This window comes from Solanum stenotomum, chromosome 3 (genome assembly GCF_019186545.1).
Source record: "Solanum stenotomum isolate F172 chromosome 3, ASM1918654v1, whole genome shotgun sequence".
NCBI lineage: Eukaryota > Viridiplantae > Streptophyta > Magnoliopsida > Solanales > Solanaceae > Solanum > Solanum stenotomum.
Window position 1 is genome coordinate 661,174 of NC_064284.1, and position 17,008 is coordinate 678,181.

The 17,008-nt window shown below is 36.5% G+C and overlaps 3 protein-coding genes across 5 annotated transcripts; 2 read left to right on the plus strand and 1 right to left on the minus strand.

Moving 5' to 3' along the window:
• Nucleotides 1–588: 588 nt before the first annotated feature.
• On the plus strand, nucleotides 589–6,628 carry LOC125857799 (vacuolar cation/proton exchanger 3-like). 3 transcript variants are annotated; one of them, XM_049537444.1, is made up of 13 exons: nucleotides 589–692; nucleotides 854–924; nucleotides 1,012–1,294; nucleotides 1,430–1,497; nucleotides 1,588–1,616; nucleotides 2,531–2,727; nucleotides 2,944–3,156; nucleotides 3,380–3,514; nucleotides 4,709–4,825; nucleotides 4,898–4,951; nucleotides 5,195–5,311; nucleotides 5,500–5,593; nucleotides 6,171–6,628. In XM_049537444.1, exons 3-13 carry the CDS (start codon nucleotides 1,025–1,027, stop codon nucleotides 6,179–6,181), a joined length of 1,305 nt encoding a protein of 434 aa, XP_049393401.1. In that variant the 5' UTR covers nucleotides 589–692; nucleotides 854–924; nucleotides 1,012–1,024; the 3' UTR covers nucleotides 6,182–6,628. The 3 variants fall into 3 exon arrangements, with proteins under 3 accessions (XP_049393401.1, XP_049393403.1, XP_049393402.1); XM_049537446.1 differs by having other exon boundaries at nucleotides 6,177–6,628; XM_049537445.1 differs by lacking the exon at nucleotides 589–692 and having other exon boundaries at nucleotides 908–924; nucleotides 1,015–1,294.
• Nucleotides 6,629–8,270: 1,642 nt separating this feature from the next.
• LOC125857787 (tyrosine-sulfated glycopeptide receptor 1) lies at nucleotides 8,271–12,004 on the plus strand. The gene has a single exon (XM_049537429.1). The coding sequence runs from the start codon at nucleotides 8,593–8,595 to the stop codon at nucleotides 11,863–11,865; it is 3,273 nt and encodes a 1,090-aa protein (XP_049393386.1). The 5' UTR covers nucleotides 8,271–8,592; the 3' UTR covers nucleotides 11,866–12,004.
• Nucleotides 12,005–13,537: 1,533 nt separating this feature from the next.
• Nucleotides 13,538–14,531, minus strand: LOC125857808 (small polypeptide DEVIL 22-like). Its single transcript, XM_049537455.1, has one exon. It carries the CDS (start codon nucleotides 14,497–14,499, stop codon nucleotides 14,326–14,328), a length of 174 nt encoding a protein of 57 aa, XP_049393412.1. The 5' UTR covers nucleotides 14,500–14,531; the 3' UTR covers nucleotides 13,538–14,325.
• Nucleotides 14,532–17,008: the final 2,477 nt, after the last annotated feature.

Genomic DNA, 17,008 nt, shown 5'->3' on the forward strand with positions numbered 1-17,008 from the left:
TTTCAAGCCTCACGTCTTCCTTCATGAGCTACATCATTAAATGTGCAGTTCACACTCCTCGACTTGAAATTTTTAAATTTTAGAGTTATTTTTAAACCTTGAGTGAGAAAAGTCACTATTGTTTATCTTTGGAATGTCATTAATTATTTATTCGGTTTGAACCGAAAATTTTCCTATGTATGAATCAAAATTAGTCTTTGTTTTATTTTTAATTAAAGATTTCTGGATGAAAATATAGGAAGTGTAGATAATTATTTTGTTAGTATTATATTATTATCCAGAAAATGGGTTATGGGTGTGTAGTGGGGAAAGATATAATTGGCTAATCCAACATGCAATGTTCTTCTTAAATACTCCTAAATAATTGAGTCAGTGGGACACGTAGCCACTTTGGCATGTAACCCTTTCGATCTCCACCTACAAATTAAAATATCCTTCAATCAATTCTTGATTTGATTACTTGAAAATTACTCACTACTAATCATAATTATAATAAATTGTTTATTTCAAAAATTAATTAAGCGCTTCTTCCACGAACCTTCGTCTTCTTTTTTCCTACTATAATGTCCCATCATATTTCCATTTCCATCGCCGGCTCCCTTCTTCAACACAAACCTCTTTTTGTTGTTACTCTAACTAAATTAATTACTAATTTTGCGTTTCCATTAGCCGTCTTGTTGATTTTTTCTCTGGTAAATGTTCAATCTTTATACTACTATCGTTGTGTCTGGTTATGCTTGCTTTTATCTTTTATGGAAAATCTTGATCTGGTCTATTTCTCTGAATCAACTTCAAATTTTGCTTCTTTTTTTTCCCTTATTGCATACTTTTCTGATTAATCTTGTTTTCCCAGCTGACCTGCTTTGACTAGTTGCTGAACTGGTCTCTTTTGGTATATTTGTGTTTTGAGCATCTTCCATTAAGGTACTATTCTATTTGAGAAAGAATTACAACTTCAATAAGTATGCCCAAGTTTTTGTTTGGTCAATTATTCAGACCTTCATGTTTCAGGAGATTGTTGAAAATGGGATCTGCTGGGGAGAAGTTAGACCTTGAACTTGACGAGGAGATTCCGTTTAGCTCATCCCAGGGAACTATCAAAATAGACAGTCTGCATTATGAGGCACCTCATATTGCATCACCCAGAAGCTATCGCTCTACTAGGGTCTTAAGAAAGATGTATCAGATCAGCCTTCTAAGGAGTATATACATTGTTATTATCAAAGCAAAGATCAATGTGTTACTTCCTTTTGGCCCCCTGGCCATATTGCTTCACAATCTTACAGGAAAACATGTAATCATTGTTTTTAAGCTCTCTTCATATGCATATTTTTGATACTTCTTAGAAGGATGCTGAATATAGACCATGTTGGTTTCTTCCTTATAATTATGCTTATCTCTGTGTTTTGTGTACAATTTGATCTTTCAGACTTGGGTCTTTTTCTTCAGTTTACTGGGCATTACACCTTTAGCTGAGCGCTTGGGCTATGTGACTGAGTAAGCTTGTTCTCTCCAAGTTAGTGTAGTTCACTTCTGCTGCTATTCTTGTTTGTGCTCTTATTGACCTTCTTAATCCTCTTGTTACAGGCAGCTCGCGTTCTATACCGGGCCAACAGGTACTCACTCCCTTTTAATTATTTGTTCCTCCATTTCTATTTTCTATTTAAACACACTAGTTTCAAGCATGCCCTTTCGATTTCAAAAGATTCAGTCATGCTCCTATTAATTGAATTAGTCTGGAGAATTAAGTTAAGCTTCTCAAAATGCTTGCCATAATTAGTGCTTTTGTCAAGTTGGTATGCAGTCACCAGACTAAAAGAATCTGAATATGGTATCTAAGGTGAATTTAGTAGTGGCACTGAGTGAGCAGCAGTTTTATTCAACTCCGAACTGCAAAAGGCATTTAGATGAATGTAATATGTTGAACATAACACATCTTAAGTGGGGATGATTTAATGCAGTATCATTTAGTGGAAGTTCTGATGGAAAAACACTGCTGCAACATGTTTACCATGTTCTTTGCGCTTAGATTTTTCTCTTTTGTTTGAGAAGGCTTGTGAGAAACCTGCTGCACTGCTGTATAATTGTGAATTAGTTTCTCATGCACTTATTAAAAGGAAAAAAGGAAAGACGTCATAAGATCTTACAGAGTCACTATACACAAGCTATTTCATTCTTTATCCAGGCTGGCTGAAGTATTTTGCTTTTGTCTGTTCCTTTGAAATTACTTAGCAAGCTTCTGAATAATTGCTCATATGTTACTGATTTCCTTACTGAAGCCAGTTGGATTGGTCGTCAGTTTCTTGTATCTTTTAAAATGGTTTTTATGCTTTGCAGTGCTTGAACTTTGTCTCATTGACCTTTGGTGGAATAGTGCATCATGTTGTTTTGATATTGTACATTGTATATTTGTTGAAACGAGTCAGTTACATGTGTGCTGTGTCTAATCTGTGGAGCCCATGACCGCACCCCACTCCCACCACGTATTTATCGTTTTCTTATCAGCACACTATTTTTTTCTGATTTATAGTTGGGGGCCTTCTGAATGCTACATTTGGAAATGCAACTGAAATGATAATCTCGCTATATGCATTGAACAATGGAATGATGCGGGTTGTTAAACAGTCCTTGCTGGGTTCCATTTTATCAAATATGCTGTTGGTGCTTGGCTGTGCCTTCTTCAGTGGTGGAATTATTCATCACCAGAAAGTTCAGGTGTTCAATAAGGTGATCATATTCTTCTGAGTCATCTACTCACGTCCTTGAATACATCTGTAATGAAGTCAACGGCCTTTTATTGATGAATTAAATAAAACTGAAAGTTAATACAATACAATTCACATTTAATGAGCAATGGTTCAGTGTGATCTCTTATCATAATGTAGCCATTAAGTGCCTCTCTGCTTTAATGTGTAAACAGTCATTGAATTTGAAATGTTTCAGGCTGCTGCCATTGTGAACTCAGGATTATTGTTGATGGCAGTCATGGGTTTGTTATTTCCAGCTGTACTTCATTTCACCCACACGGAATTGCATTTTGGCAAGTCACAGTTGGCTCTTTCAAGATTTAGCAGTTGCATAATGCTGGTAGCATATGCAAGCTACCTATTCTTTCAGCTCAAGATTCAACCAAATCTGTATAGATCTGTGAGTGAGGTAGATGGTCTAATTTTGGCTGTCTGATTTTCCTTAGGTTCCCTGTTTCTGTTTCACTACATTATGTTTTTCGCTGTAGTAATCAAATGTCTAATATGAGGTCTGAAGAGTGCACATATTTCGGATAGTTTTCGAGATGAATTTATACCAAAATATGTGATTGTTATTTTTTATTGCTGTAAATGATTTGTCAGATCTAATAGTTTCTCTGATATGTATACAGGATGAAGAACACAATTCAGCAGATTCTGAAGAGGAAGAGGCGCCTGAGATAACCCAGTGGGAAGCTATTGGGTGGCTTGCTGTTTTGACAATATGGATATCAGTGCTGTCTGGATATCTAGTAGATGCCATCGAGGTGATCTATTTGCCTTCCTCCTTTTCCCTTTCTTTTCCCTTTTCTTTTTCTTTTACGGTAAGCTGTTTTTATATACCAGTTTTATAAAGGTATATCTACCTCCTACTTAGTTTTAGATGTTTCCTTTTAAGGTTATCAGAGAAAAAATTACATGATAATAAATAACCTCGTGCAGTAGACCTCCAGAAATTGACTGCCTTAATTTTTCTTGTCCAATACTCATGATGCCTTTTGGTTCCACTGGAAAGCCCACACTACAAAAAGGTTCGCTACTTATTGGACATGGGAATTGTGAATGGAAGTTAGGGATTCAATTTGTGTGTCCTTCGTCCCGAGGGTCTGTTAAAAGTGAAACAAAAGTGTTTAATTTGCCTTTAGGAAAATTAGATCAGAAAATGAATCTATGTAGCACAGATCCACAAGGGGGTAATGTTGAGCATGCACGTGAAGACATCAAGGCATGAAAATAATTAATGGAACATGACAATAGTTGGATATAGTATCATAAATATTTAACAAATATTAGTAACTATTAAGCACCCAAGGGTGTGGCTTCAAAGTACCTGGTGCCTGTGTTGTTGGAGGCAGCCACTTGGTGGGTAATTGAGGTGCGCACAAGCTGGGGTGGGAGATTAGATTTATTTTTAAAAAATGCTAACCTGCTGAAGAGCAGGAAACAACACATAACAAAAATACATAATCCATAGATTCTAGTGCATATGTGTATGCACAAGATACAAAATAAAATATATATTTGAACATTAAAAAAGATACTATAATGTAGTAAGCAATTTAAAATGTTGACAGAGCAGTAATTGAGAGAACCAGTAGATCAGTAGAAAATTAACTAGGTGTATTCCTACTTCACCAGGTAAAGAATGACAAGATAGAGCCACACAAAATGAACGGGGCTTGTCCCTTCTTTTAACCATGTGAGGAAGCAGCCCAGAACTCTAAAATATAAAAACAGCATTTAGTCAAGATATAGAGCAAGAAAAGTTTTGAATGCAATGTCATAGTTGCGAGAGAAGCTTTATTTAACTCTGGCTTAATTGATTTATAGTCTCCCATAAGCACCTAATAAAGTTGAGCTATGTGCATAATGCAAAAGGGCTCAATATTAGCTTTTAATCCTTTAGTGGCAATTTTTTGTTTCTTCATGGTAATTTATCTATTTCACTAATATTCTTTCAGGGTGCATCTGACTCGTTGAACATGCCGATGTCCTTTATTAGTGTCATCTTGCTTCCAATTGTAGGAAACGCGGCAGAACACGCCAGCGCAATCATGTTCGCAATGAAAGATAAGCTTGTGAGTTCTTATAAAACTATATCTGCTTTCTCTTTTGCTCCAAAACAGTTACTAATGTATCCTTGTTGGCAGGACATCACACTTGGAGTTGCAATTGGGTCTTCTACTCAGATATCAATGTTTGTGGTAAGACATTTAATGCATTCCAACTATCCGAGATAGCTTTTTAAATTGTGGGATAATTTTTTATTTTTTTTTTAGAAAAATATTTAGAGATCCTTATATGGACCTTCCTATTTCTCCTGAGAGCACATAGTATTTCTGTGTCACTGTTAAATTTGGGGAAGCCAGGTTATATTTATTCAAGAAAGATGATAGAGTTTATGCATTTAGTTGATAATTTCATATCTCATGCTGTTGAAAATGCAGATACCGTTTTGCGTTGTCGTTGGTTGGTTTATGGGAAAGCCCATGGACTTGAATTTCCAATTATTCGAGACCGCTACACTCTTCATCACAGTGCTAGTCGTGGCATTCATGTTGCAGGTTCGGCATTCTACCCAGTTCTTTCTTAACATCCCTCACTTTCATCTCCCTCCCCCACCTCACCCCTCCACCCCCAAAGAAAAAAGACAAAGAAAAGAAAATTGTTCATATTTCCCTGTAAACTTGGTTCCTGGACCGTCAAATGTAGGCTTGTCGCTAACTTCTGATGTTGCTTTTACACAATGTAGGAAGGCACATCAAACTATTTTAAAGGGTTGATGCTGATCCTATGCTATCTGATTGTTGCTGCAAGTTTTTTTGTACACGTTGATCCATCCAATGGTAGGTCCCTAGTTTCATTCTTTTTTCATTGTTCCCTTTGAAGCCTGAGCATCCTTTAAAATCCATTTCCTTAATAATTTTCTAATACACAGTTGAGCACTTTGCTGTTTCTCCTTTCACATGGCTTCATTATCATTACTTTTTTTGTGCAAAACTTGTTGGCTTTATCTACTACCACCAAGGTTTAAGCATTTGATTAATAAGGAATGATTTTCACTCTCTTGAACTTAGTTTTAAATTGCCATGATATTCATGCAAACTAAACATTAACGTAGATCGTGTTCATAAATTAGAAAGGAGAAAAAGGGGTACAAAGATCATCACTGTTTGGTCACCCTTAATGAGTCCTGAAATGAGTTTTGTTTAATGGTAGATTCCCTTTTCTCATCCCCTCTTTCTTTAGCTGCATATTAGGCTTTAAGTGGGACTTGCAAATATGAAATGTTTGTTCTGACATTGGTGAGTTGAGGCTTTGATGAGTTAAGATCTTGCTCGTCTTGACCACTGTCATTATATAACCAAATCCCAAGATAACAAAAATTGGTAATTAATCTTTGTTGCAATGGACTTGGTGTAGATGCAGACTAAGCAGCCATGGTTTTACCCATGCCTCGGCCTAATGAGCACCTCGACTCCTGGCAATGAAATGAACATCAATGAGGCTGGCCAGCTGCACTACCCAAATGATGTTTGGGATGGAGGAATGAAGGGACTTGCTTGTTACAACGATATGTTCAAAGTAGTTCGGTATTGACTTCTTGAATGTTTATCCATGTTGTATCCTTTTTCTCTAGCAGACAAACAAATCCAATTATTCCCAGCAATGCAAGAAAGCTGGTTTTAGTCTTCCACTTGGAGAAAAAAAAATAGAAGGGGTGAAGGTATAAGTCTCATATATTTATTCTTTTCTTTCTTTCTTCAAATTGTTGTTCCAAATGTTAGTGTTACGAGATGTAATAATTGTAAAAAAAAAATCCATAGAAATCCAAGATGTCTCTGCTTGATATCAATGTGTTGCAAGCAGATATTTTTTCACTTCACTCTAGCACACTAGGGTGTTTTTCATTTGTTGTCTTGTGAACTATTGGAGTTCAAGTGAAAATGATGTAATGCTGTACCTACATACCTATTGAATGCAANCCCCCCCCCCCCCCCCAAAAAAAAAAAAAAAACCATTTAACATAATTGAAAAGGAAAAGAGAAGAAAAAAGAAGGGAAATCTGCTGTGCAATTAATATTTGAATACATACATGGATAAAATGTGGTCCAGGATGCAAAGAAGATGCAGTGGTTTTCACTGGATAAGAGTAAGTTTCAGCATTTCTGGTAGATCAAAATTAGATGGAAAAGGAAGATGGTCTGACTCTGACCTTTGACTGGACTCGAATAAGTTGTTAGCATCTGCTTCTATCTGCCAAGGAACATTTGGTTTGAAAATGGGACAGTCTTCTCTTTAGTCTTCAGGTCTCTACAAATTGGTAAACTTTGGTGGTTGGGCTCAAGTGACTGAATAATTTGAATTCGCGTGGTAAAGAGCCTATTTATTTTTAAAAGCACAAACTTTGAAACGTTTTGTTTCATGTGGTTTAACTTTTACCATGTGACATGGTCCAACTGTTATACTATAAACTTAAATTTGTTATGTGAGAAGATATTGGGTGTTCCTGTATGAGATATATATGTTTGCTAAAGTGTTTGCCTAGTGTGCGATTCCTATCTGATGGTGTTCCCCCCACTATACTCATAAGCCATAATAATTCCTTTGACAAAATCACAGGGGATTATTTGTTATGATTATTATTATTGACTTTTGAACAATTATTTGATCCCCTTTCCTCTCACCATCATGCGCAAAAATAGTACACACTCAGTGCACGGTAATGGATTATGATTATTCAAAGGGTGAAAATGACGACTCCACTTGAAATAAATTGGATTTGGTTTTCAAGATTATGTATCACAACAGTTGAGGTCCCTTAGCAGCATCGATTGGCCAAAGAAAGATTTTTTTTAGTCTGTTCTGGAAAAAATTACTCTACACCTTTTTATAAAAAAAAAAAATTCTAGATGATGACTTGAGACGGTGTCAAACTCCGTGGATTCAGGACTCTACCTTTCTTGGAATTTCCAATAAGCAGACATTGAAAGTTGTCTATATCAACCAGATAATCAATCCTTATTTTACTATATATTACTAACAATTATGTTTAGTTGGCTATATTTTTACTCCCTTGTCGAAGTAAAACAAATAAAATAATTGGATGGATCGGGAAACTCATTGAATGGTCAACGGATCAGGTGATGTATTTATTTTTTAAAATCAACACGATGCCAAATAATGTATATATACACAGTTGAAGAACATAACATGTGACTATAATACATCTGTATACAGAGAAAAGTCAGTTACATAAAAAAAACAAAAACCAAAAGAGAGGAAAAAAGACAGAGTAAGTGACGACTCTTCCTCCATCTCTAAAGGTCTGGCTTTATTATCTGAAACATTTTCCACCTCTCAAATATTACTACCCATAGGTCATAGGATAGCAACAAATCCATAATTGCTGATAGGTGCAAAAGCTACTTTTGAGAAGCCATAATATAATCTGTTAGTTAGTGCAAGTGGGGGCATAAATATGGAGGAAGTGAGGAGAGGAGAGGAGAATAGTATGGTAAAGTCTCTCTCTCTCTCTCTCCCACGTATATTACACGCTTTCAAATATCCATAGAATAAACAAAGTCCACCAGCCATCTATCTATCTAGCCGTCCCAAAAGTAAACGCTTTATTTCAAAAACTCATACCTCACCTTTTTGCTACATAAAAATTGCACCTTGTCAACATCAACTACACTCTCTCTCTTCTCTTCATGGGGTTAGACTAAAGTCTGCACGATCAACAGGAAAAAGAATTGCCAAAAAAATACCCACATGGTTGATTGGAGTATCTTGGCATCTTCAACTGTCTTTCTTCTTCATCTTTAGTTGTCTAAAAATAATAATGATCATGGATAATAAAGACAGCCGCCACCAATCTGGTCTGACATATCATCAATTTCGAGCAGCCATGCTTCTTACTTCCTTTCATTCTTCTTCTTCTTTACCCCACCATAAATCTTTCTATCCAATAATATTGATAGTTGTTCTACTTCTTTCTTCTATTGCTACCATCTGTCATGCTTCTTGCAATCAGCTTGATCGTGACTCTTTGTTATCATTCTCTGTTGGTATCTCTTCACCTTCTCCTTTGAATTGGTCCTCTTCCGTGGATTGCTGCACCTTGTGGGAAGGTGTTGGTTGTGATGATAATGGCCGAGTAACCACTCTCTGGCTTCCCTCAAGAAGCCTTTTTGGAAACATAACCCCTGCTATTGCAAATTTGAGCAAACTCTCTCAACTCAGCCTGTCAAATAATCGATTTTTTGGTCCCCTCCCAGATGGATTTTTCAAGTCATTTAGTAGCTTGCAGATCATTGACTTGAGTTATAACCGTTTATCAGGACGATTGCCGCTATCAGATAGATTAACATCACCCATCAAGACAGTAAATCTCTCTAGTAACCACTTCAATGGGACAATTCTATCGTCATTTCTCGAGCCAGCAATTAATTTAGAGAGTTTCGATATTAGCAACAATAGCTTCTCTGGTCCAATACCCTCCTTTATTTGCAGCTACTCAGCCGCTGTCAGAGTTCTTGATTTCACTTCCAATGACTTCAGGGGCCAGATGCCCCAAGGGTTTGGGAGTTGCTCCAGTTTGGTTACTTTGAGAGCAGGATTCAACCATCTTGCGGGATTCATTCCTGATGATATTTATAGTGTGTCAACACTGCAAGAAATCTCTTTACCTGGCAATAAATTTTCTGGACCCATCCCAGAAAGCATTGTCAACCTTGTCAACCTCAGAATCCTCGCACTCTATGGCAATGAATTGACAGGTTTGATCCCTCAAGATATTGGAAGGCTCTCTAGATTGGAACAGTTGCTCCTCCATATAAACAATCTAAATGGCACTGTGCCGCCATCGCTGATGACTTGCACCCATCTCACTGTGCTCAATTTAAGGGTCAACTTCTTGGAAGGTGAACTCTCAGGTCTTGATTTCTCCAACCTTAGTCGACTTGGCATAATCGACCTTGGAAATAACTTCTTCACTGGAAGCATTCCACAAAGCCTTTTTTCATGCAGGTCATTAACTGCAATCCGTCTGGCTACTAACTATCTGACAGGAGATATCTTGCCTGGCATAACGTCTTTACAAGCTCTGTCCTTCCTCTCGGTTTCCAATAACAGCCTAACCAATTTTGCAGGGGCAATAGAAGTCCTTAAGGGTTGTAAGAATCTTACCACACTAATCCTCACCAAAAACTTTTATAATGAAACGTTGCCTGATAATGAGAACTTGATTGGGTCTGAAGATTTTCAAAATCTCCAAATTCTGGGTTTAGGTGGTTGTAATTTCACCGGACAGATACCCACATGGCTGGTTAAACTTGGGAGGGTAGAGGTTCTAGACCTTTCTATGAATCAAATCACAGGCAAAATTCCAGGTTGGTTGGGGACTTTACAGAATCTATTTTACCTGGATTTGTCTCAGAATTTTCTATATGGAGGCTTCCCAGTTGAACTTACTCAACTGCAAAGACTCGCATCACAAGAGGCTGCTGATCAGGTCGACAGAAGTGCTTTAGAATTGCCTGTGTTTGTTCAGCCAAACAATGCCTCAAATCAGCAATATAATCTACTGTCAAACCTGCCACCAGCTATTTACCTTGGAAACAACAACCTTGATGGCAATATTCCAACTAAGATTGGCCAGCTGAAGTACATTCATGTTCTTGATCTGAGCAAGAACAACTTTACAGGAAACATTCCAGAAACAATATCCAACCTCACTAATCTGGAGAAATTAGACCTCTCTGCCAACAACCTCTCAGGTGAAATTCCTTCTTCACTCAAGGGTCTTCATTTTTTGTCTTCTTTCAGTGTTGCTCACAACAATCTTGAGGGACCTATTCCAACAGGAGGTCAGTTTGACACATTTCCTATCACTAGTTTCTTAGGTAATCCAGGACTGTGTGGTCAAATCCTGCAGCACCCTTGCCCTGATCGATCAGGAACTACACAACCTTCTGCAGTTAGAAAAACCGCAAAAAGGAAAATCTTAATTGGACTCATCCTAGGGATCTCCTTTGGCATTGCCTTCACAGTCATCATCATAGCATTCTGGATATTCTCCAAGAGGAGGATCCTTCCAAGAGGTGACGCCGAGAAAAATGACTTGGAAATTGTGTCCTACAACTCCACTTCTGGATTGTCTGCTGAGATTGGAAAGGATAACAGCATGCTTGTTATGTTTCCAACCAATAAGGATCAGATTAATGATCTCACAATTTTTGACATTCTGAGAGCCACGAATAACTTCAACCAAGCAAACATAGTAGGTTGTGGAGGCTTTGGTCTGGTCTATAAAGCAACTTTAGCAGATGGAACTACGCTCGCTGTTAAGAAACTTTCAGGAGATATGGGTTTAATTGAAAGAGAATTTAAAGCAGAGGTGGAAGTTTTATCCACTGCCCAACATGAGAATTTGGTCTCTCTTCAAGGTTACTGTGTGCATGATGGCTGTAGGTTGCTGATCTATTCCTATATGCAAAACGGAAGTCTGGACTACTGGTTGCACGAGAAAACTGATGGAGCATTCCTACTTGATTGGCCAACTCGACTGAAGATTGCACAGGGGGCAAGTTGTGGGCTGGCTTACATGCATCAGATATGTGAACCACATATTGTTCATCGTGACATAAAGTCCAGTAACATCCTCCTTGATGAAAAGTTTAAAGCACATGTGGCAGATTTCGGATTGTCCAGAATGATTCTTCCTTACCAAACTCACGTCACCACTGAACTGGTTGGTACCCTCGGCTACATTCCACCAGAGTATAGTCAATCATGGATAGCCACTTTGAGAGGAGATGTCTATAGTTTTGGAGTTGTGATGTTAGAACTCCTTGCTGGCAGAAGACCTGTGGACATGAGCAAACCAAAGATGTCAAGGGAATTGGTTGTATGGGTGCACCTAATGAGAAATGAGGGTAAACAAGAAGAAATATTTGATCCTATACTGAGAGACAAGGGTTTCGAAGAAGATATGCTTCAAGTGCTTGATGTTGCCTGTATGTGTGTCAGCCAGAATCCTTTCAAAAGGCCAACTATAGCAGAAGTGGTTGAGTGGCTCAACAGAGTAGTATCCAACCAGGGAGCACCTAAATAAGGTGGTGGTACACATAAATTTGATGTAGATGTGAGTGTCTGTATAGGTGAACTTTTGCTTTTTACACGTAGGAAGTTAACATATAGGAATAAATGTATAAAGTGAACAATTTCCTCAATAAATTACATTTACGATTTTGCGTCATGGCTAACATTGGATGACAGGTAATGTTAGACATTTAGCAAGTTAAAGATCACAAACTTAGGCAGCATTAGTATCTGGGAATAAGATATGGAGATTCAACTAATTCAGTAATGTGTAAGAATGTAACTCCAATGCAGAAGATACTTGCACAAAAATCCCATAACATATGCAATCATGCAAAAAGAAAGAAACTCCCTAGAGGTTCAGGGATAAAGTAGTCATGGAAAGCCAGCATTCAATCTATAGTAAAAGCAAACAGAAGAAAAAAGTAGTAGTACCAAATAGCATATTCTTTTTGGGGTTCAACAGTTTCTGGTTGTAGGACAACATGTTTATGTGTACATGGGAAAGTACTGAAAATAAGAATACCGAATTGATGTTAGCACAAATTTACCTTAACCATTTAACAGTTATGCTCTAATTTCAGCTCTGACAAGTTATGCAAAAACTGGTTCGGGCATTTCCACAAGCAGGTTATATGCAAATGAACCCCAAACTCCAAACCAATTTACCCATATTTTCCAACTTAATAAGATAGTAGTATAGATTTTGAGGGGGTAGAAGTAGCTTTGTTAATATAGTTAGTTATTCAACTTAACCTTTTCAAAAATACCCTATTTAGTTTCATGATGAAATGATTTTATACTTACGGAATAAAAATGCATGTGCTAATACATGTCATATATTTGTTGACTTAACATAAACATCAACTATAAATTTTAAAAAAATCCATCAATTTCAGATAGAGAGATAGGAAGAAGAAGTTTTATGATGACCAATAACCTTGGAAGTTAAAAGTCGAATATGCTTATAACAAATTTAATAAGAGGACTTTAAATTCCACTGCATTGATTCTGTCTACATTGGTAGGGGAATTTATCAACTTTTGGAAGGCGACGATTATAATTTTAGAGCCCACTATATGCTTTATAGCTACTCAAGGGTAAGGGAATAAATGCTTTATTTTAGCACAATAAAACTAGTATTTATGTTTATGTGACAAATGGCATCGAGGGTAGTTTTTATTATTTGGAAGTAAAGATTCCTTTTACATGTAACACATTGAGGAACAAAATACTTGTTCAAATATTGCTTGTGGATTATATTTTGTTTTTAAATTTCTCTAAGTTGACTTTCAGGTGATTGAAACAGATCAGCTAGTAAACAGCCTATGAATGTTGCATGATCCAGTTACACATAATATCAAATATTCCTACAAGTAAAAATCTCTCTCAACTCCAAATCTTTTTGTATATGGGCAACAACGGATTATAACTAAGCTTGTGATTGAGACATTATATTAGCTGTTAAAATCTCAACCTTAAACCGTTTACTAATTGTCCATGAAAATATCTTCTCACATTGAACCAACATAGTAGAACCAGGTTGGCTCAACCTAGCTAGCTAGTGTCTCATCTGTCAATATAAGATAGCAGCAGCATGTTGATGACCAAATCCAACGACACTCTTAAGTCTTATGCATGCCTCCCTAAAACTAACTTCTTGAGAAATATTTGATCCAAAAAAAAATTGTTACAATTTCATCACACAAAAGACGACTAAACATACAATCCCTTCTTTTATTCCATTTAGGGCTGCCATCGCGGCCCTCCTTATTTATACAATCATACTAGTAGTAAATATGCTAGCACATCACTATGGATGTTTGAATTACTATTCAATTGTCGATATTTATTGAGCTTCTATATTTGCTCCAGACATACTAGAAAAAACATTGTGGATTGCATTACAATTACATATACACTTGTTACATAGTAAAACATGAAAATAGCCTTTCAGATTATATAGAACAGCTTTGTGTCACCATATGCTTGGAAATGCCTTCCCCATCCATTTTTTTACCCTATTTGTCCAAAAACCTCTGTTTCAAAGTGCCCATCTACAAGTTTCCCCTGTAATTTGTTCATGTACCAAAAAAACCCAATAGAGTTTTACATCCATTGGATAAAAAATGTGAAGTGGTACACGACCAAAAAGACAAGATTAACTAGGCAGACTTCTAAGAAACTACGGAAGACAAACAGGACCAATACGACCAAGTGCCTGAGTAGGTAGGCGTGTTGAAGTGTGTGACTATCTCGAGAGAGTACACATTTATTTACTTAATTATATCTTCAACACGTCCTCCAGATTCTTTTTCATGATCAAGCACGTGAAAATGATGGATGGAGCCAAAAAAAGGGGAAAGCACATATGGAAACAAGGTAGACGATGTAGAGTAGGGTTATTTTTGTTGTACGTTTAATTGAAGTAGTGGTAGTAGTAGTTGCGGAGTTAATTTTGGGATTGACGAACTTATTCATCCCCTTGAATATACCAACAGAGAAGCATAGTGGCACATCGGCGGAGGATGTAAATCCGGGCTCTTTGTTCTTTAATCAATGAAGCACACTTCCTTGAAATGTTGTTCTTTTTCTTTGATGATCCATTCCTGTATGATGACACTTGCTTTACTTGTTGATCAGCCATGATTAATTCTTGATTACTAGTGATAACTTTTGGTTTTGGGAGCGGAGAAGAAAGAAAAAGATTGAGAAAAGAGTAGTAATAAGGGGAAAAAAGCTCAATTGGAGCTGGACCCTGATGGAAAAATGTTGAAAGGAACAAAGTATTTATACCAAGAAATCAACCAAGGGGGTGGGGGGAGGGGGGTAAACAATGAACATGGTCACTTTGAAAACAGGGGGGATTTGCATGGAAAGAAGCAGTAGTTTTAAAATCTTGGAGAAAGAGGAGTGAACGTGGGTATGTATTTTACAATAGTAAATTGGAATTCAAGGGATGATTGTTATAATTTGTAGTTACGTGTGTTTTGGTTTTGTGTGTGTTTGATTAGAAAAGTGGTAAAGTGGGCGTGAGAAAAGGAGGGTTGCTTAATCTGGACAAGGCATCCCTATGGGATTTTGAAACACAATGTCGGCTATTTCACTGTACCTTTTGGAGTTCGAGTCCAGATTTCCCAACTCTGGTTCCACCATGGTTCCAACGGCCAATAATTCTTTTTTATTTTTTATTTTTGTTATGTAGGTACCAGTGTGTTGTCTTGTTATCCGTTCATATTAGTAGTCGTAATATTAGTTTTTTTTATCCTTTGATTCCTATTACTATATGAAGATTTCAATTATTTGTATTGTTTTGTTGTTTCTTGTACCTTCTTACTTCTTTTTTTGGACTACATTGGATATGTTGTTATTGTTGTCGTATTCAAGAGCAAATGACATAAATGGTCCCTAAACTATCCTAGTAGGTTTAAAATAATCCCTTAACTATACAGTTGACGGATATGGTCCTTTAACTATTCACCTTTTTGTCAAATTTGGTTTCCATCCACTTTTTATGAATACCGTCAACAAACGTCCTTCAGTACACATTCTCTCTCAATTTGGAACTGTTTTTGTGCAGTTTGGTGACGTTTTTGGAGCTGTGTTTTGTGCAGTTTGGTGCTGATTTTTGGTGGTTGGTGCTGCTGTTTGTGCAGCAGTTTGGTGACGTTTTTGGAGCTGTATGTGCAGCAGTTTGGTGACGTTTTGGGAGCTGTTTTTTTTTTTGGGTGTTCTGATGCTGCAATTTGATCAAAGTTTGATAGCTGCTATTTTTTGTTGTAGTTTAAGTTATTTTCTGCACAACAATTGTTGAAAACAGAGCACTATAGTTCAATTTAGTTGCTGATTTTTGAATTTTTCTGCAATTTTATGCAATTTCATTGATGTAATGACCGATTATTAACATGAAAATAGAATCGTATTTTTGCTCACAATATTTTCTCAATTGTGTCCGCTACTTTGCATTTTGCTTTAACTCGCATGAAATAACGACCAACGACTTAATTGCAATAAGACAATAAAGAAAAGAATTGAGAAAAAAAGTGAGGAAATAGTGAGATAATGGACAAAAGAAATGACGAAAAAGAAAGTCAATACAGATTGACTTAACAGATTAACGGTGTTAACTAACAGTTTTTTTAAAAAGTGGATGGAAACCAAACTTGACAAAAGGGTGAATAGTTAAAGGACCATATCCGTCAACTGTATAGTTAAAGGACCATTTTAGACCTACTAGGATAGTTTAGGGACCATTTAGTCATTTGCTCTCGTATTCAATATTATTCAAAATTGGTTGATCTCAACCATCAATTGGAGGTAACGTCCAAAACCCACTCTGCCTTTAACTATGTTATGAGTATTATTATTGTTTTAATAATATGAAATCTCAACTCATTAGTCTCCTTAGAGATTTGTTTTATGTACCTCTTCATGAAACTGAAATGTTACCTTCATTTAATTAGAAGAAACCGAGCTGGGTGGGATATTACTCATTTATTTATCTACTAATCTTGTTATACTTGCAAATAACAATAATTCAAATTTTAATTGTTAGGACCTCAAATCTCAATAGATCTACTCATCATTATGTCCAAGTGTTGTAAAGAAAAAGATATGATACAGCTCATCAGAGATCTTTCTCTACTAGTTTATACGATTAGCTCAATTGACTGCTGCACTCTAACCCTACCATTGGTACCCTAACTTATACTTCATATCTCTATCTTCCCTGCTAAAGATACTTGGTATCTTCATATCTTTATCACTTGCATAATTTTTACAACGGTGTGGGTTCGGTAGTTTTGTGTTAAAATTGTCTCAGAACCAAATTTTTTTTTGTAAAATTCAAAATCCATAAACTCAAAATGATTTAACTTGGATTTTGGAGCCTACAAAATCCTGAATAAATCTGACAAAATGGGTCGGTGGAATAATATGTGAGTTATAAACCCAAAGAAGATCAAATGAAATATCTCAATCTTTAATCACAAATCACAATTGTATTCCCAAGAAATTGGAGAGATTTTGTAATGAAAGAAGAAAATTGTGAAGCGGCAATTAGGACAAGAAGAAGAGAGTACACATTCAGTGAACCAAAAGAGGCTTTTTCTAAGAACATTCCCTTTTTTGTAGATTGTTTCCAACCTTTCTTATCC